The following is a 26,907-nucleotide window of genomic DNA, read 5'->3' on the forward strand; positions in this document are numbered from 1 at the left end:
AGGATATATATTCAAAGTTAATAATTTAAAAATGAAAATATACTCGTCTCGTCTTCTTCCGCTTATCCGGGACCGGGTCGCGGAGGCAGCGGTCTAAGCATGGAAGCCCAAACTTCCCTTTCCCCAGACACCTCGGCCAGCTCCTCGGGAAGAACACCAAGGCGTTCCCAGGCCAGCCGAGAGACATAGTCCCTCCAGCGTGTCCCTGGGTCTTCCCCGGGGCCTCTTCCCGGGGGGACATGCCTGGAACACCTCCCCAGGGAGGCGTCCAGGAGGCATCCGAAAAAGATGCCCGAGCCACCTCAGCTGATTCCTCTCGATGTGGAGGAGCAGCGGCTCTACTCCGAGCTCCTCCCGAGTGACTGTGCTTCTCACCCTATCTCTAAGGGAGCGCCCAGCCACCCTGTGAAGGAAACTCATTTCGGCTGCTTGTATCCGCGATCTTGTTCTTTCGGTCATTACCCAAAGCTCATGACCATAGGTGAGAGTCGGAACGTAGATCGACCGGTAAATTGAGAGCTTCGCCTTTTGGCTCAGCTCCTTCTTCACCATGACGGACCGGTAAAGCAACCGCATCACTGCGGAGGCTGCACCGATCCGCCTGTCGATCTCACGCTCCATCCTTCCCTCACTCGTGAACAAGATCCCGAGATACTTAACTCCTCCACTTGAGGCAGGACTTCTCCACCAACCTGGAGAGGGCAAGCCACCCTTTTCCGGTCGAGAACCATGGCCTCGGACTTGGAGGTGCTGATTCTCATCCCAGCCGCTTCACACTCGACTGCAAACCGCCCCAGTGCATGCTGAAGGTCCTGGTTTGAAGAAGCCAACAGGACAACATCATCCGCAAAAAGCAGAGATGAAATCCTGTGGTTCCCAAACAGGATTCCTTCCGGCCCCTGGCTGCACCTAGAAATTCTGTCAATAAAAATTATGAACAGAACCGGTGACAAAGGGCAGCCCTGCCGGAGTCCAAGATGCACTGGGAACAGGTTTGACTTACTGCCGGCAATGCGAACCAGACTCCTGCTCCGTTCGTACAGGGACCGGACAGCCCTTAGCAAAGAGCCCCGAACCCCATACTCCCGAAGCACCCCCCACAGAATACCACGGGGGACACGGTCGAATGCCTTCTCCAGATCCACAAAGCACATGTGGACTGGTTGGGCAAACTCCCATGAACCCTCGAGCACCCTATGAAGGGTATAGAGCTGGTCCAGTGTTCCGCGACCAGAATGAAAACCGCATTGTTCCTCCTGGATCCGAGGTTCGACTATTGGTCGAATTCTCCTCTCCAGTACCCTGGAGTAAACCTTCCCTGGGAGGCTGAGAAGTGTGATTCCCCTATAATTGGAGCACACTCTCCGGTCCCCTTTCTTAAAAAGAGGGACCACCACCCCAGTCTGCTACTCCAGAGGCACTGTCCCCGACCGCCACGCGATGTTGCAGAGGCGTGTCAACCAAGACAGCCCCACAACATCCAGAGACTTGAGATACTCAGGGCGGATCTCATCCACTCCCGGTGCCTTGCCACCGAGGAGCTTGCAAACCACCTCAGTGACTTCGGCTTGGGTAATGGACGAGTCCACCTCTGAGTCATCAGCCTCAGTCTCCTCAGTGGAAGACATGACGGTGGGATTGAGGAGATCCTCAAAGTATTCCTTCCACCGCCCGACAATGTCCCCAGTCGAGGTCAACAGCTCCCCACCCGCACTGTAAACAGTGTTGGCAGAGTACTGCTTCCCCCTCCTGAGGCGCCGGACGGTTTGCCAGAATTTCTTCGAGGCCGACCGATAGTCCCTTCTCCATGGCCTCCCCGAACTCCTCCCAGTTCCGAGTTTTTGCCTCCGCAACTGCCCGAGCTGCAGCACGCCTGGCCTGCCGATACCCGTCAGCTGCCTCAGGAGTCCCGGAGGTCAACATGGCCCAATAGGACTCCTTCTTCAACTTGACGGCATCCCTTACTTCCGGTGTCCACCACCGGGTTCGGGGATTGCCGCCACGACAGGCACCGGAGACCTTGCGGCCACAGCTCCGAACAGCTGCGTCCACAATGGAGGTAGAGAACATGGTCCACTCAGATTCAATGTCCCCCGCCTCCCTCGGAAGCTGGGGAAAAGCTCTCCCGGAGGTGGGAGTTAAAGACCTCCCCAACAGAGTGCTCGGCCAGACGTTCCCAGCAGACCCTCACCATACGTTTGGGCCTACCAGGTCTGTCCAGCTTCCTCCTCCGCCAGCGGATCCAACTCACCACCAGGTGGTGATCAGTTGACAACTCAGCCCCTCTCTTCACCCGAGTGTCCAAGACATAGGGCCGGAGATCAGATGAAACGACTACAAAGCCGATCATCGACCTCCGACCTAAGGTGTCCTGGTGCCACGTGCACTTATGGACACCCCTATGCTCGAACATGGTGTTCGTTATGGACAAACCGTGACTAGCACAGAAGTCCAATAACAAAACACCACGCGGGTTCAGATCGGGGAGGCCGTTCCTCCCAACCACGCCCCTCCAGGTGTCACTGTCGTCGCCCACATGAGCATTGAAGTCCCCCAGTAGCACAATGGAGTCCCCAGTCTGAGCACCCCTCAGTACCTCTCCCAGGGACTCCAAGAAGGCCGGATACTCTATACTGCTATTTGGCCCGTAGGCACAAACAACAGCAAGAGCCCTCTCCCCAATCCGAAGGCGCAGAGAGGCGACCCTCTCGTTCACTGGGGTAAACTCCAACACATGGCTGCTGAGCTGGGGAGCTATAAGCAAGCCCACACCAGCCCGCCGCCGCTCACCACGGGCGACTCCAGAGAAGTGGAAAGTCCAGCCCCTCTTGAGGAGCTGGGTTCCACAGCCCAAGCTGTGCGTGGAGGTGAGCCCGACTATCTCTAGCCGGTACCTCTCAACCTCCCGCACAAGCTCAGGCTCTTTCCCCCCCAGCGAAGTGACATTCCATGTCCCAACAGCCAGCCGCTGTGTCCGGGGATCAGGTCGTCGAGGCCCCTGCCTTCGACTGCCACCCAATCCACACTGCACCAATCCCCTACTGCTACCTCTGTGGGTGGTGAACCCACAGGAGGTCGGGCCCATGTCACCTCTTCAGGCTGAGCCCGGCCGGGCCCCATGGGCAAAGGCCCGGCCACCAAGCGCTCGCATACGAGCCCCAACCCCGGGCCTGGCTCCAGGGTGGGGCCCCGGCTGCGTCATACCGGGCGACGTCACGGTCCTTGCTTTTTTCTCCATAGGGGTTTTTGGTGAACTGCTCTTGGTCTGGCCTGTCACCTAGGACCTGTCTGCCTTGGGAAACCCTGACAGGGGCATAATGCCCCCGACAACATAGCTCCTAGGATCATTCAAGCACACAAACCCCTCCACCACAATAAGGTGGAAGTTCTAGGATGAAAATATACTGTATAATTTTAATTTTCTGGTTTTCAATTTCTCATAAATAAATTAATGATTGATGGAGTCCAATTTTTTTCTGTAGCGAATAGATTGTGTTAAAGTAATTCTGGTGAAATTAGTTTATTACAAATAGTTTTTGTGGGCTTTTTTTCTCAAATTTTTCTTCAGACAAGTCAACTTCACATTCGGACAAGTAAATTTCCTTTCAACTTGCCCAACAGGACAAGTGGTTTCAAAAATTAATGTAGAGCCCTGATTTTGGTCCCAAAGCTGTTTCTCTAACCCTTAGGCCATGGCTTCCCAAAAGCAAATATCCCATTGGTCGAAGATGTACTCAAAGCACACTCCTCCATGCCAAAACCTGAGCTTGAACTAGAGATCTTTAGATCTTCCATCTAATGGTCTCCCTACTGAGCTATTTCAGCAAGCCCTAATGGGCAGATGATCAAATATTTAACAATTCTTCACTAAAGGTGAAGTGAATATCGGTGAATAATAACTGAGACAAAGTCATGGTTATGATTCACCAATAACCACTGAGCCTGAGGTGGATAATTGTTTTAGTATAAATATACAGGTGATTATTTTAAAAATAGGTACCCTATGGGTCCATGTGGCTATTGCTTATAAATAAAATTGTTTTCTAATACCATGTCCATACAATAAATATAGCATATATATACATAAAATATATATATATATATATATATATATATACACAGGGTTTGTCAAAATTATGTTAACACTTAAATGGTACAAACCATTTATTCACAAAACATACATCATATGTGCAAGATGATTTACAGAATGGTCTCAACCTGTTCGCCATCGTGTTCAACACACAAAAACCAACGAGCAACAGTACCATTTCATCTGTCACCCATGGCGTACGTCTATCTGCAGGAGAAAAATGATCCATTAGTGTTAACATAATTTTGACTAACCCTGTATTTACTCTATGAGGTAGTAGCCACAAAAATGAAGCGTAATCCAAAAATGAACAATTTAAAAATCATAGAAGCAAAATATATCAAGTGTCTTTACTTTATATTATTCTACTCTTACCTCTTTCAGTTTTCGAAACTGAAACCTCCGAACCGAGGCTGACATACACACGCTGTCACCATGACCAAAACTCTTATTTCCCGGAAATGGCCTGGTGCTAGAGCTCAGTGGTCTCAATACTCTTTTGACAACTTTCTGTAACGACTCAGAAGTGCGCCACATCTACATCACACATTGGACCACTGGCTGAAGAAGACGAGGAAAGGGGGACAACCTGGAGTATATTTTAAAATACGAACGCACTTTCCCTCTGTAATAAGCATAAACATGTCTGAAAGCGATTTCTTTAGTCTAGCCCATTTATTCAGACGTGGACAGTAATGAAGTACATTTACTTGAGTACTGCACTTAAGTACACTTTTTGAGTATCTGTACTTTGAGTATTTTTTTGGGGAAACTTATGACTTTAACTTCACTACATTTGAAAGGCAAATATCGTACTTTTTACTCTGTCAAGGTCCTCGTTACTCGTTACTATGAAGCAGCTTTGAAAGTGGATGTTTTTTTTCTTTTCTTTTCTAAAACGTGATGGTTTTTTCACAGGTGACACTGAGATCCTATCGGTAATCACTAGGGTCATGTCACGTCCATAGACTGTATAAAATCAAGATCAATGATTTCTCAGCAGCGTTATTTAACTCGAAAAGTTGATGGCAGAATGGAAGGAGGTGGTTCTTCTGGGGAACGCACACACCCATGGCCATACCTAGAACCCATGTCTCAGTTTTCTGAAAAGATTAACGATTCGTTTAGTTTTAAATGTTTGCTTTGTTTGCTGAAAATGAACCACATCACAGCCTACAAAAACTTGCCGTCCAACCTGCGGAAGCATATTGAGGTACATAAATGTTTTATTCCGAGAGAAAGCTTGCAATGAAGTTGTCTGTGCTTTTAGAGCTAGCGATAACGTTGCAATAGCTATGCAGTCTGGTTAGTCAAATGACATTCTATGGATTTGCCCGCCAAGTTGCCATAGCCTTGTCCTTGGCTAACGTTTACACATAGCTAGTTAACTTGGACACTGTTAGTTAGCATGTAAAAACAGAGTTACGCTAACATGAATAACGTCAACTTATCTGAAGTCCTTTCAGAAATGTGTTTTAGCATAATCTTGCCAAATAAACAGAATGTAGAAATCTTTCTTTTCTAGTAGCGTTAACTACACAATATGATTTTGAGTTTGAAAAGAGTTTGCTAGCATGTCAGGTAGAGCGTCACTGACTAGCTAGCTTAACGTTAAACCACCATGATGGCACAGCATGCGTTCATTATGTGAATTCACAAAATAATCCAGTAGGTTGCTTCAGAGGCGTTAGGTTTTGTAAGCGTTGTGGCAATAATACAATGTGTTGACAGAAAATGTACTTTTAATACTTAAGTATTTTTAAAAGCAAGTACTTCAGTACTTTAACTTTAGTAAAAATGTGACTGGACAACTTTCACTTGTATCGGAGTAACATTTGACCAGTGGGATCTGTACTTTGACTTCAGTAATGAAGTTGGATACTTTGTCCACCTCTGCATTTATTTCGAATGGTGAACCGAATTGTATACACTCACCGGCCATTTTAATAGGAACACCTGCATGTGCTATTGTTACACTCATTCTTACAACACAATGACATAGTGGCTACAGCCTCTATGAAGCAGTCGCCACAAAAAATCTTATTAAAAAAAATAATTTATTTCAAACTTCAAAAGCGTCATGCAGATGTAATAATTGCGTGGCCCAGATTCGTGTCACTTATTTATGCTAACTCACATAAAATACTTTGTTTAGAAATGGATAAAATAAATCACAATTCCACCTTACCTTTGAATAGTTTTAGACCAAACTTCATAGCATCTTTAGTGCTTTTAGGAACAGCACTTTCTTTCATCATGTGTAATTCTTCCTCACTGATGGTGACAAACTGACTGGCCGCCATTTTGCCGAGTCGCTCGAGGTGATTATCGAGAAACAGTCCGAATTTCTCGACCAATCAGTCCGAGCGATTTTCTATAATCACCTGTGTATTTATACTCATGTTAATTATAACTTATTATAAACTGATTGCTGTAGAAAAAGACAGATGACTGGCATGTAAAAAAATAATTCAAATATTTTTAAAATGATATTTTAATCAGTTTCAGTTTTACAGATCAGTTTAAACTGAAACTGCTGAACATACTGTATATCAGTTTAAAAATATTAATTCTTTTTTTAATTGATATGTTAAGCAGGGCGGCATGATGGTGCAGTGGTTAGCTCTGTCGTCTCACAGTCAGATGGGTCCAGGTTCGAACCTCACAGCCGATGGGGCCTTTCCGTGTGGAGTTTGCATGTTCTCTGCATGGATTTGCTCTGGTTGCCTTCCACAGTCCAAAGATATGGAGATTAGGTAAAACACCCTACACAAGCCAGTGCATACTTAGTGCCGGTCCCTAGATCAGGGAGGGTTACGTCAGGAAGGGCATCCGGTGTAAAACTTATGCCAAATCAAATATGCGAATCACAATGATCCGCTGTGGCGACCCCACAGTGGATTCACTGGTATCAGCATATAATGAACCGTTGTCTTAAGAATTAAAATTGATTTTGAAGCCTGACATTTCCACCCCTACTGTAAGCATGACTGGGGTTTTTTTGTATTTTTACTATAGTTTATACAGTTAGGCCCATATATATTTGGACACTGACACAATTTTTTTTTTTTACCTGTTTACTGAAACATATTCAAGTTATAGTTATATAATGGACATGGACATAAAGTCCAGACTTTCAGCTTTCATTTGATGGTATCCACATTAAAATTGGATGAAGGGTTTAGGAGTTTCAGCTCCTTAACATGTGCCACCCTGTTTTTAAAGGGACCAAAAGTAATTGGACAATTGACTCAAAGGCTATTTCATGGGCAGGTGTGGGCAATTCCTTCGTTATGTCATTCTCAATTAAGCAGATAAAAGGCCTGGAGTTGATTTGAGGTGTGGTGCTTGCATTTGGAAGATTTTGCTGTGAAGAAAACATGCGGTCAAAGGAGCTCTCCATGCAGGTGAAACAAGCCATCCTTAAGCTGCGAAAACAGAAAAAAAAAAACATCCGAGAAATTGCTACAATATTAGGAGTGGCAAAATCTACAGTTTGGTACATCCTGAGAAAGAAAGAAAGAAAGAAAGAAAGAAAGAAAGAAAGAAAGAAAGAAAGAAAGAAAGAAAGAAAGAAAGAAAGAAAGAAAGAAAGAAAGAAAGAAAGAAAGAAAGAAAGAAAGAAAGAAAGAAAGAAAGAAAGAAAGAAAGAAAGAAAGAAAGAAAGAAAGAAAGAAAGAAAGAAAGAAAGAAAGAAAGAAAGAAAGAAAGAAAGAAAGAAAGAAAGAAAGAAAGAAAGAAAGAAAGAAAGAAAGAAAGAAAGAAAGAAAGAAAGAAAGAAAGAAAGAAAGAAAGAAAGAAAGAAAGAAAGAAAGAAAGAAAGAAAGAAAGAAAGAAAGAAAGAAAGAAAGAAAGAAAGAAAGAAAGAAAGAAAGAAAGAAAGAAAGAAAGAAAGAAAGAAAGAAAGAAAGAAAGAAAGAAAGAAAGAAAGAAAGAAAGAAAGAAAGAAAGAAAGAAAGAAAGAAAGAAAGAAAGAAAGAAAGAAAGAAAGAACTGGTGAAGTCATCAATGCAAAAAGACCTGGACGCTCACAGAAGACAACAGTAGTGGATGATCGCAGAATAATTTCCATGGTGAAGAGAAACCCCTTCACAACAGCCAGCCAAGTGAACAACACTCTCCAGGAGGTAGGCGTATCAATATCCAAATCTACCATAAACAGAAGACTGCATGAAAGTAAATACAGAGGGTTCACTGCACGGTGCGAGCCACTCATAAGCCTCAAGAATAAAAAGGCTAGATTGGACTTTGCTAAAAAAACATCTAAAAAAGCCAGCACAGTTCTGGAAGAACATTCTTTGGACAGATGAAACCAAGATCAACCTCTACTAGAATGATGGAAAGAAAAAAGTATGGCAAAGGCGTGGTACAGCTCATGATCCAAAGCATACCACATCATCTGTAAAACACGGCGGAGGCAGTGTGATGGCTTGGGCATGCATGGCTGCAAGTGGCACTGGGTCACTAGTGTTTATTGATGATGTGACACAGGACAGAAGCAGCCGGATGAATTCTGAGGTATTCAGAGACGTACTGTGTGCTCAAATCCAGCCAAACTGATTGGTCGGCGTTTCATAATACAGATGGACAATGACCCAAAACATAAAGCCAAAGCAACCCAGGAGTTTATTAAAGCAAAGAAGTGGAATATTCTTGAATGGCCAAGTCAGTCACCTGATCTCAACCCAATTGAGCATGCATTTCACTTGTTAAAGACTAAACTTCAGACAGAAAGGCCCACAAACAAACAGCAACTGAAAACCGCTGCAGTAAAGGCCTGGCAGAGCATTAAAAAGGAGGAAACACAGCGTCTGGTGATGTCCATGAGTTCAAGACTTCAGGCAGTCATTGCCAACGAAGGGTTTTCAACCAAATATTAGAAATGAACATTTTATTTACAATTATTTAATTTGTCCAATTACTTTTGAGCCCCTGAAATGAAGGGATTGTGTTTAAAAAATGCTTTAGTTCCTCACATTTTTATGCAATCATTTTGTTCAACCCACTGAATTAAAGCTGAAAGTCTGAACTTCAACTGCATCTGAATTGTTTTGTTCAAAATTCATTGTGGTAATGTACAGAACCAAAATTAGAAAAATGTTGTCTGTGTCCAAATATTTATGGACCTAACTGTAGCTGCTGCAATAAAGCATTTTTTTTAACAGATTACTCTTAAAAAAAAAATCAGAGTTGAAAAATTCTTCAAAAAGACCCTCATTACTTGGTTTACGTCTCAACAAGGAAAGAGGAATATCAGTGAAAACCTGTTCACCAGGGCGCTATACCATGCTCAGCTCACTCTTATTGACTTCTCAGAGCTCTGTGTGTAATTGCAAGAACCTAAAATAAAGTGTTATGCAATGTTCTGTGGACATCGTAGTGGAAAAGGCGCACAGATGGAACCTTTAGTAAATGGCACTGCTGTCAATTGCAGGGGTCTGAGGAGTCATTAAATCGCTCCTTTCAGCCATCGCAGGGAGAAAAAAAAAACTGCATCCATTTCCACTGAACTCCCCCACGTATCTCTGAACCATCAGAAAGGTAATCAGTTTCACAGAGCCATCAGCGCTGCCTTTTCAGCTGCCGATCCAAAGATCACCTTGGGATGCGACACTGACGAGCCTGGACGATTTAATGAGCGCTGTGAGCTTCAGTGTGCATTCACAGCCTGAGCAATTCAGACCGGGTTATTATGCGTGATCATAGATTTTGTGTGTTTTTTTTCTCTCCTAAGTGGCTACAAAGACATAATGCAACAGCTTTAATAGTCATTCATCAATCCGTGGTGAGGCTTTAACTGAATAAATTACATTATATTACGAGACAGCTGACTGTACAGACGTCCCTAACAGTCTGATGTAAGGACATTACGTTACAGAATAGCAATGATATCACGAAAATAAGTAAACTAACTTGATGAAGTCTCCCTCAAGAGCAATGACTCGCTTGATGATCTTCTGTTTTGGGTTCTTGGGAGACCTAAAGAAAAAAGAGAGAGAGAGAAATAACATTCTAGCTTAATATTATGATTAAAATGATTAAAATCTCAGTGATAAAAGGTTAAAATTAAATATAAGTGATAACAGCAACAATAATAATAATAATAATAATAATAGGAAGGGCGGCACGGTGGTGTAGTGGTTAGCGCTGTCGCCTCACAGCAAGAAGGTTCTGGGTTCGAGCCCCGTGGCCGACGAGGGCCTTTCTGTGTGGAGTTTGCATGTTCTCCCCGTGTCCGCGTGGGTTTCCTCCGGGTGCTCCGGTTTCCCCCACAGTCCAAAGACATGCAGGTTAGGTTAACTGGTGACTCTAAATTGACCGTAGGTGTGAATGTGAGTGTGAATGGTTGTCTGTGTCTATGTGTCAGCCCTGTGATGACCTGGCGACTTGTCCAGGGTGTACCCCGCCTTTCGCCCGTAGTCAGCTGGGATAGGCTCCAGCTTGCCTGCAACCCTGTAGGACAGGATAAAGCGGCTACAGATAATGGATGGATGGATAATAATAGGAAGGAGAAAAGAGGTTTCAGTTATATCAGAAATTCCCAAACTAGGTTGTGACCCCATGTGGGATCTTTTCATTTACAAAAGTTTTATCTACTTATTTTATGGAATAATATTAATATTCTATTAATAATCTCATCTCATCTCATTATCTCTAGCCGCTTTATCCTGTTCTACAAGGTCGCAGGCAAGCTGGAGCCTATCCCAGCTGACTACGGGCGAAAGGCGGGGTACACCCTGGACAAGTCGCCAGGTCATCACAGGGCTGACACATAGACACAGACAACCATTCACACTCACATTCACACCTACGCTCAATTTAGAGTCACCAGTTAACCTAACCTGCATGTCTTTGGACTGTGGGGGAAACCGGAGCACCCGGAGGAAACCCACGCGGACACGGGGAGAACATGCAAACTCCACACAGAAAGGCCCTCGCCGGCCACGGGGCTCGAACCCGGACCTTCTTGCTGTGAGGCGACAGCGCTAACCACTACACCACCGTGCCGCCCAACGCTGGATGTATACAGTGAATTTCAAGGTCATTTTACAATAAATAGAATCGGAGAAAGAACCCAGAAAAAGTCAGTGAATTTTGATTGAGTTAGCTGAAGCTATCTGTTTTGAAACACAAAATACAAACGACACGAGCTAAAAACAATAAAAAGCTTGAATGCTAGTGCAAGAGGCGGAGTTTCTGAATCGACAGATCAGCAAACATGCCACCTTGTCCTGATTGGTTGACACTTTGTGGTCTGCATCATTTGTTTTTTCATCTACCGATATTTACAGACTCCGAGGCTCGACATGAACCTTTGTGCACATTTAATTGACGCTACAATTTCTCAAATGGAGATTCTCTTTTGACTTCTTCTCTGCTACAATGATCGTCTGGCACCATTTCCGAATCTATACAAGGCTCAGAATTTAATTGAGTGCCAGCACGCGCCTCTCCATCACCTCCTGCATCTCCTCCTCCTTCTCCTTAGTGGACAGCATGATTTGTGCTCTTCATTAGTTTTAAAGGCCTCGATCTTGGAAGTGCTTATCGCAACTGTAACAAATGGAGAATGCTGGGATTTATCCAGCACATTTCTGTAAACCGTGAACCGCTTGCAAGATCGAATCTAAATACTTCTACTCATCTCTTTTACATTTATTTCTCTATCTAGACTAGAACATGCAGCTTACAAACAATAGTTTGCAATATTGTTGTTTTTTTTCTCCATCCAGTACTAATCAGTTGTCCTGTCTAGTTAACATGCATCGGACAGTGTGTATTTATCATCCTGGGTTTTTAACACTGCTGTGTGTTAGAACTTTATGTAGTCTTGTATGCCATGCTACCAGAGGTGGACAAAGTACCCAACTTCATTACTGAAGTCAAAGTACAGATCCCAGTGGTTAAATGTTACTCCGATACAAGTGAAAGTTGTCCAGTCAGTGTTTTACTTAAGTTAAAGTACTGAAGTATTTGCTTTTAAAAATACTTAAGTATTAAAAGTACATTTTCTGTCAACGCATCGTCGCCACAACGCTTACAAAACCTAATGCCGTAATACCAAAGACAGAAATGTGAATTCACAAAACGAACGCATGCTGTGCCATCATGGTAGTTTAACGTTAAGCTAGCTAGTCAGTGACGCTCCACGTGACATGCTAGCAAACGCTTTTCAAACTCAAAATCATATCGGGTAGCTAACGCTACTAGAAAAGAAACATTTCTACATTCTGTTTATTTGGCAAGATTATGCCAAAACATATTTCTGAAAGGACTTCAGATAAGTTAACGTTATTCATGTTAGCGTAACTCTGTTTTTACATGCTAACTAACAGTGTCCAAGTTAACTAGCTATGTGTTAACGTTAGCCGTGGACAAGGCTATGGCAACTTGGTGGCCAAATCCATAGAAAATCATTTGACTAACCAGACTGCATTGCTATTGCAACGTTATCGCTAGCTCTAAAAGCACAGACAACTTCATTGCAAGCTTTCTCTCGGAATAAAACATTTATGTACCTCAAGCTTCCGCAGGTTGGACGGTAAGTTTTTGTAGGCTGTGATGTGGTTCATTTTCAGCAAACAAAACAAACATTTAAAACTAAACGAATCGTTAATCTTTTCAGAAAACTGAGACATGGGTTCTAGGTATGGCCATGGGTGCATGCGTTCCCCAGAAGAACCGCCTCCTTCCATTCTGCCATCAACTTTTCGAGTTAAATAACGCTGCTGAGAAATCAGTGAACTTGATTTTATACAATCTATGGACGTGACGTGACCCTAGTGATTCCCAATAGGATCTCAGTGTCACCTGCGAAAAAACCATCACGTTTTAGAAAAGAAAAGAAAAAAAACATCCACTTTCAAAGCTGCTTCATAGTAACGAGTAACAAGGAGCTTGACAGAGTAAAAAGTACGATATTTGCCTTTCAAATGTAGTGAAGTTAAAGTCATAAGTTTCCCAAAAAAAAATACTCAAAGTACAGATACTCAAAAAGTGTACTTAAGTGCAGTACTCAAGTAAAAGTACTTCATTACTGTCCACGTCTGAATAAATGGGCTAGACTAAAGAAATCGCTTTCATAGCTATTGCAACGTTATCGCTAGCTCTAAAAGCACAGACAACTTCACTGCAAGCTTTCTCTTGGAATAAAACGTTTATAAACCTCAATATGCTTCTGCAGGTTGGATGGCGAGTTTTTGTAGGCCGTGACCTGGTTCATTTTTGGCAAACAAAGCAAACATTTAAAACGAAACGAATTTTTAATGCTTTCAGAAAACTGAAACATGGGTTCTAGCTATAGCCATGGGTGTGTGTGCGTTCTCCAGAAGAACCGCCTCCTTCCATTCTGCCATCAACTGATCGTGTTCAAATAACGCTGCGAAGGAATCATTGATCTTGATTTTATACAGTCTATGGATGTGACGTGACCCTAGTGATTACTGATAGGCTGTCTCAGTGTCACCTGCGAAAAAAACATCACGTTCTAGAAAAGAAAAGAAAAGAAAAGAAAAGAAAAGAAAAGAAAAGAAAAGAAAAGAAAAAAACATCCACTTTCAAATCTGCTTCATAGTAACAAGCAACGAGGACCTTGATAGAAATGTAGTGGAGTGAAAAGTACGATATTTGTCTTTCAAATGTAGTAAGTCTCAAAAAAAAAATACTCAAGTAAAGTACAGATACTCAAAAAGTGTACAGTACTCAAGTAAATGTACTTCGTTACTGTCCACCTCGGCGTATTACTCTAATATAGTGCTACACCATGATCCTGAAGAAACAACATTTTGTTTTCATGTTATCCAGAGCAATGACAACCAATAGCTACCCACTAGATCTTTTCCATCACGGTGGAGGATAAAGACGATACGGCTAATGATGACTGTATTATCAGACAACAAAGAAGACCCAGAAACAGTGTCATAAATAAAGTTAGGACTGAGAAAAGCCACTAGTCAGCATTCAGTCCAAGAGCTGCCTCAGGCAATATGGCATCTTACACACACTCACACACACGCTCTATCTTTAACTGGGTCACTAGCTCACTGCAGTTTCAGCAAGCAAGTGAGGAAACGAGAAAGACGGGGATTTAAGAAAAATACGAGCGAGAGGAGATCAAGAGAATGTGTGTGAGAAACTGTGTGTGAGAAACGGAGACAAGACAATGTGCGTGCTTTCTTCGTCTCTGTGAGCGCCGCTGTGATTGACAGCCCTGTTCATCCAACCGGCTTGCAGCCACTGCTTGAATGATGGGTGGTGATTTGTCTGTCCTTGGGGAGGCTTGGTTGTGCTGGTGTGTATCAGGAGCGCAGCAGAGGCAGTGGTGCTTGAGGAGCAAATACACACTCTGTGTGCTCCCAGTGTAAGAGCGAGCGAGCGAGCGAGCGAGAGTGTGCGGAGAGAGAGAGAGAGAGAATCAGCATACTCGCATCTCCCTCCCTCAACCAGATCTCTACCTTTATTCCTCTTGCTGTTGATCACACACACTGCAGAGTTGAGTTTCATTCCTAACTGGAATAATACGTTACTCAGACCAGGAGGATCTTCTTCCCTTACGGTAAGCTCTTCTCTTCTGTCCTTTCCTTAGATGACTCACGGCGTTCGCATGTCATCAGTGTGTTAGAGCAATGTGTCAAAGCAGAGGCGCCTCGCTAACGGTTCTGACGGCATCGTTTGCCAGATTCATCAGAACACCCTCATTTCTGTTTTTTTTTTCTTCCCCGTCTCAGTGGCGAGCTTGTTATCTCAACCTATGTAGGTGGTTTTAGTGGTTTATACAGTGACTAGCGCACACACACGAAGATGCTCACACTCCACAGGTATCAAGCAGAAACATGAAAGTGCGAATAATACGATGCTGATCTGAGGAAAGAGATTTCAGCTTCAGCTCTTTAAATCAGTGAGGATGATGCTGCAAGTTTGCCTACGTCAAATGAAGTTTGGATTTAGATTGCTTTAGATTAAAAAAAAAAAAAAGTCAAATGGATATGAGGTTAATACGCATGAAATCAAATTCGAAGGAAATAATTTGCAAATCCATGAATACTGCAAAGAATCCGAGCTCTTATTCACGTCTTAATCTTACTTAAAGGATTACTCAAGTCAGGTGTTTTGTTTTTTTTTCCTCAACTTCATATCTATCCACACATCTCTAATGATCAATTATTTCCTCAAAATGGTTTCCTGTTATGAGAAAAGCCCAGAAAGTTGTTAGGGGCAGATGTGGACTTCTCTAAATGGCTGCCCTTAGACCTCCATTATACGTGAGTTCCATGTAAACAGGGTTTCAGGTCATTTCTTAGTACAAGGAAACATGCAAAAATGTCTTGTTGCTATGTTACAGATGTGATTAGGTTTGAAAACAGCTGGATTATTGCTTAAGGAAATTTGTATCTTGCTCATAAATGGTATACATATTATATAGCGTAATATATACGTATATTTAGAGGCTAGCATAATGAGATTTGATCTTTATGGTTCTTTTTGCTCAGCTACTCAGTGTTTTGCTGCACTAAATCTTTTGCACACACACACGCATTAGCAGCACAGCCTGTTCTCTGCACACACTCTCATGCTGCCTATGGCAACCATGCTCAGTATGCACCACTCTGACAAACCCAACACCTCACACTTCCCAACCATCCTGCTCCCATCTCCGGCTCCGACCTTCTCCTGAATAACAGAACCCATAAACGGACGCATCTGCATAAACATAAACGGTCTGATACTAAAGGTTTACGGTGCGAAGCCGATACGTTTAGCTGTAGATGTATTCTGTGTTTTCATCACATATCTATTATAGTCTATTATTATCAATTATTATCAACAGTTTTAAAGGTGCATCACGCAGCATTCGAGTCCTTCAACCTTAACAACCTTCAGATAAAGACTCCATTAAAGCTGCATTTGTATATTACGGTGTCACACTGCAAAGACATGCAACTCGAATGAGGACATAATAATAAAGCATGGATTGTATAAGAGACCCTAGAAATAAAATAAAATAAAAAAATAAAATAAAGTCTCTGATAGCTTGTATATCCATGCACATAGTACAGTATAGTCAGGTATAAGTCTAGTATATTATTCTATCCACATTCACTGGATATGAGCAATCGCATGCTCTGATTGGCTACTCTACTACTAGGCTATCAGCTCATATACCGTGAGTAGAGAAAAACAAAATGGCGGAGCGTGTTGCTGAATCAACCGAGGATGAAATAAAAACTACTCGAAAACAAAACCACAAAAAATACAAAAAAAAGCAACAAAATATGGAATGAAAGAATTTGATGGTAAGAACGGATTCTTTTTTTTTGTATTTTTCAAGAATTATTATTAGCACAAGGGCGGCACAGTGGTCTAGTGGTTAGCACTGTTGCCTCACAGCAAGAAGGTTCTAGGTTCTAGCTCAGTGGCCGACGAGGGCCTTTCTGTGTGGAGTTTGCATGTTCTCCCAGAATAAGAGTATTTGATGGTAAGAATGTATATTTTATTTTTCAAGAATTATTATTATAGCATTTTTCACAAATTGCTCCTGTCATTTCGCCGGTTAGTTTACATTCTGAATGGAAATGATTTTGTCAGATGTTTTGTATAAAGTTTTTACTGATCGAATTTGCAAAAAAATAAGTAATAAATAAAAACAAACAAACAAAACAATGCTCTGTTTCTCAAAATCCAGTGAATATGGATAGAATAAAACAGTTATTTCACTCAATCTCGTCGTACACGGCTTATACATGTTAACTGTATATTTGCAAACCTGTTAATTTATGCGAATTTATCTTCAATTTGTAGTTTATTTCTTTTTATATATCCCTTTTTTTTGTTTTTTTTGTATACTTAGTACTTTTTGCACTACTCCTTCACTGCACTGCCTGATCTTCTTTTCTTTCTATATTTTGCTGCTTTTTTGCTGCTGTAACAATGCAAATTTCCCCTTGTGGGATAATAAAAGGCTATCTTATCTCATCTCACATGGCTCAGGTACGACTCGATTTCATGGAATAACTGTTGAGTATTAGTATAGCATAGTAAAATGTTGGTGCGATGATCATTTTTCTATCAGCAGCACATCTTGTAGCCTTTCATTTCGTTTGCACCGCAGCAATTTGCCAACGATTCCAATTTTTTATTCGTTAATTAAAGAGCGTACTTTTTATCCATCTATAGTTACATTTCATGTTGAGCAGCTTTAAACAGCAGTTCCCTCACCAGCCACTTTTTTTATGCCTCCGCCACCGTAAGGTGCAGGAGGCATTATGTTTTCGGGTTGTCCGTCTGTCCGTGCGTCCGTCCCGAAACCTTGTGAACACGATATCTCCAAAGCAAATGAAAGGAGTTTCACCAAACTTTCACCATTTGTGCGCTTTGGGACAAACATGAACTGATTAGATTTTGAGGTTAAAAGGTCACAGATCAAGATTACTGTGAGGTCAAATGTCCATCCCCAAACTTTATGAACACCATATCTCAAAGACTAATGAAAGGAATTTCACCAAACTTTCACCATTTGTGCGCTTTGGGACAAAGATGAAATGATTAGATTTTGAGAGCAAAAGGTCTAAGGTCAAGGTCACTGTGAGGTCAAATGTCTGTCCGAAAACCTTGTGAACACAATATCTCCAAGGCAAATGAAAGGAATTTCACCAAACTTTCACCATTTGTGCGCTTTGGGACAAACATGAGCTGACTAGATTTTGAGGTTAAAAGGTCACAGGTCAAGATTACTGTGAGGTCAAATGTCCATCCCCAAATCACAACTTAATAAGGCGTGTAGTCTACCAGGCGGAGGCATCCCCATCGAGTTCTATCTAGGTTTTTTTTTTTTTTTTACTCTCGAGACAAAACAAACACACAGTTTTCATGTTACTAAGAAACTGTGAAGTCCTCCGTCATGAAAGCAGGGGTGAAAATAATTAAATTTAAAGCACTGACTTTGAAATCTTTCCAAAAAGACTAAACGAAGCTCTCTGTAGCCAAAATAAACCCCCCGAAACAAGTGCACATTTCTGACTCTGTTATGTGGAGTGTCTGCCAGACGGTTCCGTGTGTAAGGTGCTACTACAGAAGGATTTGTCAGAGCTGCACCTTCTGACCAATCAGAACCGAGAATTCAACCTTGCTGTTGTATAAGCAATATGGTGAAACGCAATTAGTTAAAATTCTCCTGGATATTTAAAAAGACCATGTTTTCTACGTGGTACGCACCATTTTGGACAGTTTCGACTTATACCATATGGAAGCCATTTGTCTTTTCAGGTTCCTTATCACCAGAAGTGTACTTATCTGAGTAAGCAAGCCTGTAATTATATAACGTTTCAAGAAATGTGACAGGAAGAATCGTACAGTTACAATATGCCATTTTTTTCTTAATAAGATATTGCGATAGTATCATAAACCATGATAAAAGTGGTATGAAATGTAATATCAGCGCATTCCCAGTGCCGATTGTGTACCACTGTCTCCCTATAGAACATGCTGTTCATATATTAAAAAAAGGACCAGAATAGGTTTAGTGATAAAAGAAAGAGAGAAAGACAGAAACACAACAGAAAGAAATGCAGATGATATGCAAGACTAAAACAGAGGTGAATAATTGCTGGCTGAAATAGTTGAAACATCCATGGGGATTCTGTCAGCGGTAGTGAAGTGTAATTAATTGCATCTGTGCCGAATATTCGCTCGCTGAGCTGAGCAGGTGAGAGCAGAGGGACTTTATATTTATACCTGCCTTTTATACCTGCCTTCCTGTTCTCTCTATCAGCACCGAGTTCCTGCTGATTCTAGGTTACTGCTAAACCGAAGCTGGACACTCAACACGCAAACTCATCAGATAACTCCATAAATGGTGCTCTTTGGATACAAGAATGAAATAAGATGCGAATACAGAAAGGTGAAGGGAAAATTCTGCCTTGTCTGCCAGACACGAAAATACAACATGATTATTTGACTCCAGAATAAAATAAGGATTATTTATCATAATTATTCAGGCAGTTTAGGAGCCGAATAGTTTCATTCAAATGTAGCATATTAACTGTACTGATACACTTTGAAATGTAAATAATTAGCCGTCTTCGTCAAGTATAGGTCGTTAAATGGGGGGGGGGAGCAACAACAATAAATTGTCCAGCCTGATACCGCAGCTATTTACTGAATATTACTGAAATGTAATAAAGGCCAATGTTACTCATGTTAGAAAAGTAAGTTACTGGTGAAAATTTTTCATTTATGGTCAAATAAAATATTATAAATGCTACACTGGGAGTTCCTCCTAAATTAGATTATTACAAAGAAATTTAAATTTAAATCACGTTTGCAGGGCGGCACGGTGGTGTAGTGGTTAGCGCTGTTGCCTCACAGCAAGAAGGTCCGGGTTCGAGCCCCGTGGCCGGCGAGGGCCTTTCTGTGCGGAGTTTGCATGTTCTCCCCGTGGGTTTCCTCTGGGTGCTCCGGTTTCCCCCACAGTCCAAAGACATGCAGGTTAGGTTAACTGGTGACTCTAAATTGACCGTAGGTGTGAATGTGAGTGTGAATGGTTGTCTGTGTCTATGTGTCAGCCCTGTGATGACCTGGCGACTTGTCCAGGGTGTACCCCGCCTTTCGCCCGTAGTCAGCTGGGATAGGCTCCAGCTTGCCTGCGACCCTGTAGAACAGGATAAAGCGGCTAGAGATAATGAGATGAGATCACCTTTGCAAGCAGGAGAGATATAAAGAACTGCATGGTGAATGTACTCGAGTTTATAGCCTTATCTACCATGATTATTAAAGACTGTTACTCAAATTGCATTTGCATTTTTTTTTTTTGTCTAGCCATATCCATATATACATACATACACACACACCAGCCAATTTATTAGGAACACCCATCCACGTGCTGTTTGATGCAGTTCTCTAATCAGCCGATCCCTTGACAGCAGCACGATGCATCAAATCATGCAGATCCAAATCAAGAGCTTCAGTTAACGTTCACTTCATTCAAACATCAGAATGGGAAAAATTGTGATCTCAAAGTGTGACTTTCTTTCACTGTGGCGTGGGTGTTGGTTTGAGCCAGATGGACTGGTTTGAGTATTTCAGAAGCTGCTGATCTCCTGGGGTTTTCACACACAACAGTCTCTAGAGTTTACACAGAATGGTGCGAAAAACAAAAAACATTGAGCTGAGTGAGCGACAGTTCTGTGGGTGGAAATAAACGCCTTGTTGATCAGAGAGGTCAGAGGGAAATGGCCAGTGCAGAGTTTCCCAAAAGCATCGTAGCACAAAGATCATCCTTAAATGGTAGAGCAAGCAGCACAATGGACATTTTCTCTCCTAGTTAAGATGCTCTTAGTGTTAAGAGGCTTTTGGGAAACCCACCACAGATTGGTTCGAGCTGCCAGGAAGGATATATTAACTCATAGCAACTCTTTACAACCGTGGTGAGCAGAAAAGCATCTCAGCATGCAAAAGCAGAAGATCACATTGGGTTCCAGTCCTGCAGCCAGGAACAGGAGTCTTAGAATCAAGAACAAGTTCCTATTAAAGAGGTTGTGTGTGTGTGTGTGTGTGTGTGTGTGTGTGTGTGTGTGTGTGTGTGTATATATGCATAAAGAGAAAGACTTCCGAATCATTCCTTTAACAGACAAAATGCTGTTAAATCTCCTTCACCACTGCAGTTGGTATTTCTGTTCATTCCTTCACCATCGTTATCATTCATTATATCTTAGGTTATATGTCTTATATACTTAAACCTCCATGATTTACTCACATCAATACATACAGAAAGGAGCAAGTATTCATTGTAATATGAATGAAAATGATCTCCGACCCCAAAGCTCTATACTCTGCCCCGCACACGCTTGGATTATTTGTTGATCCAAATGTTGAAAGAGTTTGATGATGAAACTGCACCCAAACTGGGCCACTTTCTTTCTCTGGAATTAGCGTACAACATTTCAGAAGAATGGCACACTGCTTTATACATAGTTTGCACATGACGTCACAGAGTCGGGGATTCCCTAGTGGCGGCCATCTTGTGGGTCAAGCTTACCGTACGGGTCACTGAGCACACATTGTAACGCGCGAGTACAAAGTCTTCAAAAGAACCCAAGCAGGCTATTTAAAGCTAGCAATGGTGCACACCTATTGTATTCACGGCTGTCGTAATAGGTCAGATGATGACGTCAAGCGGAGCTTTTATGGAATTCCCACTGTACGGGAGCACGAAGGTGAGCAAACAAAGAAACTCAGCATACAAAGGAGAAATCTATAGTATGGCTTGCGAGAATCAACCGCAAGGATTATCAGCCTTCCAAACACAGCAAAGTCTACTCCGATCATTTTATAAGTGGTAAGTTGTTTAAATAAACAATCAATTGTGTTTGTTTGCTTTTGGAAACCAAAACATCATGTAAACAATCTCTGGAGAATGCCTAACTGGAACCGCTGAGTGTACGTTTACATTGTAATGTACACTTAATATCGCTCGTTTGTCACGTTTCTATTTGACACTTGTCACTTCACTCACGCAAGGGTCATTTTTGAAAAACATTTTAGGTCTATTCTGTATGATTTGATTTGTGTTTAATCAACCAGGGATGCAAACAGCGCGCCTTTTGGCGGATGCCGCCTTTTTCACGGCTGAATCGTGCAGATCCGATTTTTTTTTTAGGGGGGCCGTTGGAGTGTCTGATTATAATTTCAAAGTAAATTCTGTATTAAAATTACTAAATAAGCAAATCCGTTACAGTCCATGAAACAGGAAGTATAAGGATGAGAAAAAAAAACAGTTTAAATCGGAAAGCTGCACACATTTGCGCAGCCCGAGCGGTGTGCAGGACTGCGCAAATCTGTGCAGCTTTCCGATTTAAACTGTTTTTTTCTCATCCTTATACTTCCTATGTTTCATGGACTGTAACGGATTTGCTTATTTCGTAATTTTAATACAGAATTTACTTTGAAATTATAATCAGACACTCCAACGCCCCCCCTAAAAAAAAAATCGGATCTGCGCGATTCAGCCGTGAAAAAGGCGGCATCCGCCAAAAGGCGCGCTGTAGAATATATAAAGTTGTATATATCAGACAGCCTTTAAAGTTTGATTAAGTCAGTTTCAGGCTTTGGAGCAGGCTTTGGCAGTTTCAGGCTTTGGCAGCCCTGCATAGTCACTTGAAAATGCATCTTTGTCCACTTCGTAGGGGTCAATTCCCCCAGTCAAGGCCAGTTTGGCTGCATACCGTTGTCGTGAGATGTCGTCTAATGTATCTATATACTTCTGTTTGCTTGATTTTGCCGACGTTGATCTTTATTTTAGAAAACTGACTATATAACTTCATAAATTCGTCCGATAACGTAGCCGGTAATGGCGATGGTCCGTTTTGTTTGACCCACAAGATGGCGGCTGGAGGGCTTTCCCTCGGAATGCCGTGACGTCAGTGAAAACTATGTATACCACATCGCTGTTGAATTCTCAATTCTGATTGGTCAGAAGGGGTTGATTCTTTTTCTCTAACAGCAGCACCAACAAGAGTGTTGACTATAATAACTTAATCATAGGTGTGTAATAATATTAAAGTATGTTATCATTCCTATTGTAACAACTCATTCGCAGAGACTTGCATGGTTTACACAACACATTTCATTCCCTATATTATGGATGATAAATGTTTTCCACACACACACACACACACACACACACGAGTTCCTTTGCAAGAAAACGTGAATATTAGGATCGATGATCAGAAAAGAAATGAGTTGTCGACAAGAAAACCGCTGACACAATATGTTTATGATTTTATTGTACTTAGTAAACAGAAATTATGGCATTTTGATAATAATGCAGCCAAAATTGATGAAAAAAAAATCCAAAATGAAAAATGCACTTCTGACTTTGTATCCAGGCACTAGCCTTAATAATAAAATTTAAAGTAATAACTTAGAAACTTCAATATAAAGCAGTTAGTACCATTTTAGAGAAAAATTCCCCCCACTCAGATCTCAATCTCAGCTAATGTGCAACAATGCACAGCAGTTAGGGAAAAGCTCTTAGAAGTCAACATTCACCGGCAGGAAACAAAGAGGAACTAATTTAATTAGTGTGTGTGAGTGGAGCAAAGGCTTAACGGCAAAGAAGGGTGGGAAAAAATGCACTCATGCTGTGTGACTGTGCATATCTCAATGCTTTGTTCACTTTAAAGCGCATTAATCCGTATGTGTGCCTTCACAACAAAGAGATCAGACTCGCAGTGTGACTTTCCATTGCAAATGGTGTATTTGAAGATATAGAAAGACAAAGCAACATTGCAAATGCAATGATGTTTGAGAAACGGTCAGTCTTGGCAGATGTGGCCATGAGCTCTATTGACTGGGGTTAATTGAGTCAGTCTTACCGTGCCTTTTCAGTCGGAGCAGTACTGGTGAAATAAATGCTAAATGGTTTGCAGCAGCTTCTGGCATTCAAAGAAATTCAATTAAGCACATAATTATCTGTTAAAAGCACCTTTCACATGTTTAACTGTGAAAAAAATTGACATTTTTCCATGAGCAAAGGAAAAAAAAAAACTGCCAATGCACACAGAGCAATACACGGTAATGATATCTCTTTCTAACATTTATTAAAAACGAAAACAATTCCAAACTCTGCTGGATGTTTAAATGTTGTACTTAATTGTAAATTGTAGAATGTTTCATTTCTGTCTCATTTTAGTTATTTAGCAGTTAATTTTTGGAACCATTAAAATATCTATCAAACTCAGTTTTTCACTTTTGTTACTTGTCATATATATTTCGAAGTGGAACCCAATGTGGTCTTCTGCTGTTGCATGCTGAGATGCTTTTCTGCTCACCACGGTTGGAAAGAGTTGCTATGAGTTGCTATATCCTTCCTGGCAGCTCGAACCAATCTGGTTATTTCCCTCTGACCTCTCTTATCAACAAGGTGTTCATTTCCATCCACAAAACTGTCGCTCACTCAAATCAATGTTTTTTTGTTTTTCGCACCATTCTGTGTAAACTGTAGAGACTATTGCAGGGGTTTTCAAAGTGTGGGAGAGTCAGTCCCCCCCCTCAGAGAGCAAATAAACAACAACGCCCCCCCCCCTTTTACAATTTTTATTGTTGCTATACTTAATGTTCCATTCGTATTTTAAAAAATGTTTGTTGTACACATTTTTTTTATTTTAAACATATGAGCTTTTTTAAAACCTCTTTTTTACACATTTTAAACATCTGCGCTTTTTAAAACATCTTTTTTTTACACATTTTAAACATCTGTGCTTTTTAAAACCTCTTTTTTACACATTTTAAACATCTGCGCTTTTTAAAACATCTTTTTTTACACATTTTAAACATCTGTGCTTTTTAAAACCTCTTTTTTTACACATTTTAAACATCTGTGCTTTTTAAAACCTCTTTTTTACATTTTAAACATCTGTGCTTTTTAAAATCTCTTTTTTACACATTTTAAACATCTGTGCTTTTTAAAACCTCTTTTTTACATTTTAAACATCTGCGCTTTTTAAAACATCTTTTTTACACATTTTAAACATCTGTGCTTTTTAAAACCTCTTTTTTTACACATTTTAAACATCTGTGCTTTTTAAAACCTCTTTTTTTACACATTTTAAACATCTGTGCTTTTTAAAACCTCTTTTTTTTTACACATTTTAAACATCTGTGCTTTTTAAAACCTCTTTTTTGAACACATTTTAAACATCTGTGCTTTTTTTTAAAAAAACATCTTGTTTTACACATTTTAAACATCTGTGCTTTTCTTTTTAAAACATCTTGTTTTACACATTTTAAACATCTCATAGCATCGTTAGCTAGCACCTCTTGGCAGACAACACACTGTGGCAGTGGAGCATCTTCAGATCCAGTCCATGAAAATCCAAACTTTAAATAATCGTGGTCATACTTCCTTCTTTTTTTGCTTGGCCCAGACTCTGTCTCCTCACTCACTGTAGCTTTAGGTACTAAAAATCAATCCATTTTGTCTCTGGCAAAGGCTAGCTGAAGTTCACTAAATATCCGCAATAGTAATTTATTCTGGTTTATTTTTCCTCACGTTGCGCCCCCCCGAAGAACTCTGGCACCACCTAGGGGAGGCGCGCCCCACACTTTGAAAAGCTCTGGACTATTGTGTGCGAAACCCCAGGAGATCAGCAGTTTCTGAAATACTCAAACCCGTCCATCTGGCTCAAACCAACACCCACGGCACAGTGAAAGTCGCACTTTGAGATCACAGTTTTTCCCATTCTGACGTTTGAAGTGAACATTAACTGAAGCTCTTGATTTGGCGTGATTTTATGCATCGTGCTGCTGTCAAGGGATCGGCTGATTAGAGAACTGCATCAAACAGCAGGTGGATGGTGTTCCGAATAAAGTGACCTCTGTGTGTGTGTGTATATATGTGCACACAGACAGAGCAAAAGTCTAGGCACCCTATCTTTTTTTCATACAAACTTTGTTATAGATTTCTATTTTATGACTTCTACATTATCGAAATCAGTACAAAAACATTTTAGAGCCCAAACGTTCGTTTTCCAGCACAAAATTAAATGTTACAGGAAAAAAAAAATGTTTGTATCTGAGCAACATATTACATAAGAGAGCACTTTTCAGATTAAAAAAGAAAGCATAATGAAGGCTCCTGGGTTTTGGTGCAAAATTAAGAAGCGAGTGTGACAAAGTGTCCAGAAGAACTGTGGCTGGTTCTGCAAGATGCTCAGTAAAACCTACAGCTCATTTCCTTATCAAACTGCACTCATTGGACCTCAGACTACTACTGTTTTTTAAAGCAAAGGGTCGTCTCACACCAAATATTGACTTTGTTTCATTTATTATGGCTTACTGCTTACTCTTTATAGTATTTTTTAATGTTGAAACATTTCATTTAATTATTTTTAATCTATTTTTGGTCGACATCATTCCTTTACACGTGCCTAAGACTTTTTGCACAGCACAAATATGTGTGTGTGTACATATATATATGAGAGAGAGAAGCTGTATTTTTTTTGTCTTATTAACTGTAAGAGAGAGAAAGTAAGTCAGGTTGATGAAGGGAAACATGAGAACAGGAACTAACGTCCATCAGCATTCCATTACATTAAACTTAATTATTAAATGAACAGAAAGTATGATGTGCTGTCCTTTATATAATAAACCTCAGTAGTGAATTGCAGTAGTAGAACTACTCTGGGACATGATGATACAGGAAAATATCTTCAGCATGGTTGTTGATTATTTTCCTATAACAACAAATCCTGTCATGTTTTATTCCTTACACATTGCCCAACTCGCTATTCAGCACTGACAATACAGAAATCACTCATGAATTTTTCGAGCAAAAGTAATCATTTCATAATAGATTATCGACCCTTTCTTAAATTTCAGTAAGATTTAATTATTCCATGAAATCGAGCTGTACATGAGCTGATATCTGACGAGACACGTAGCACCGAGTTGTCTGTAAGCCATGTATGACGAGATTGAGTGGAATAAGTGTTTTATTCTATCCACATTCACTGGATTTTAAGAAACAGAGCATTTTTATTTTTTGCAAATTCGAGAAATAAAAACTTTAGACAAAACGTCCGATAAAATCATTTCCGCTTAGAATGTAAACAAACCGATGAAATGACAGGAGCAATTTGTGGAAAATGCTATAATAAAATAATAATTCTTGAAAAAAAACCAAAAAAGAAAAACATTCTTACCATCAAATACTTTTATTCCATATTTTGTTGATCTCATCTCATCATCTCTAGCTGCTTTATCCTTCTACAGGGAAGCTGGAGCCTATCCCGGCTGACTACGGGCGAAAGGCGGGGTACACC

The 26,907-nt window shown here is 41.0% G+C and overlaps 1 protein-coding gene across 2 annotated transcripts in view; it reads right to left on the bottom strand.

Moving 5' to 3' along the window:
* Positions 1-26,907, bottom strand: part of immp2l (inner mitochondrial membrane peptidase subunit 2) — a 337,482-nt gene that overhangs the window by 36,652 nt on the left and 273,923 nt on the right. For both annotated transcript variants that reach the window (XM_060928205.1, XM_060928206.1), the window contains exon 4: positions 10,004-10,069. In XM_060928205.1, coding sequence (XP_060784188.1) covers positions 10,004-10,069 — 66 coding nt within the window. The remainder of the gene's footprint in view (positions 1-10,003; positions 10,070-26,907) is intronic.

This window comes from Neoarius graeffei, chromosome 8 (genome assembly GCF_027579695.1).
Source record: "Neoarius graeffei isolate fNeoGra1 chromosome 8, fNeoGra1.pri, whole genome shotgun sequence".
Classification (NCBI taxonomy): domain Eukaryota; kingdom Metazoa; phylum Chordata; class Actinopteri; order Siluriformes; family Ariidae; genus Neoarius; species Neoarius graeffei.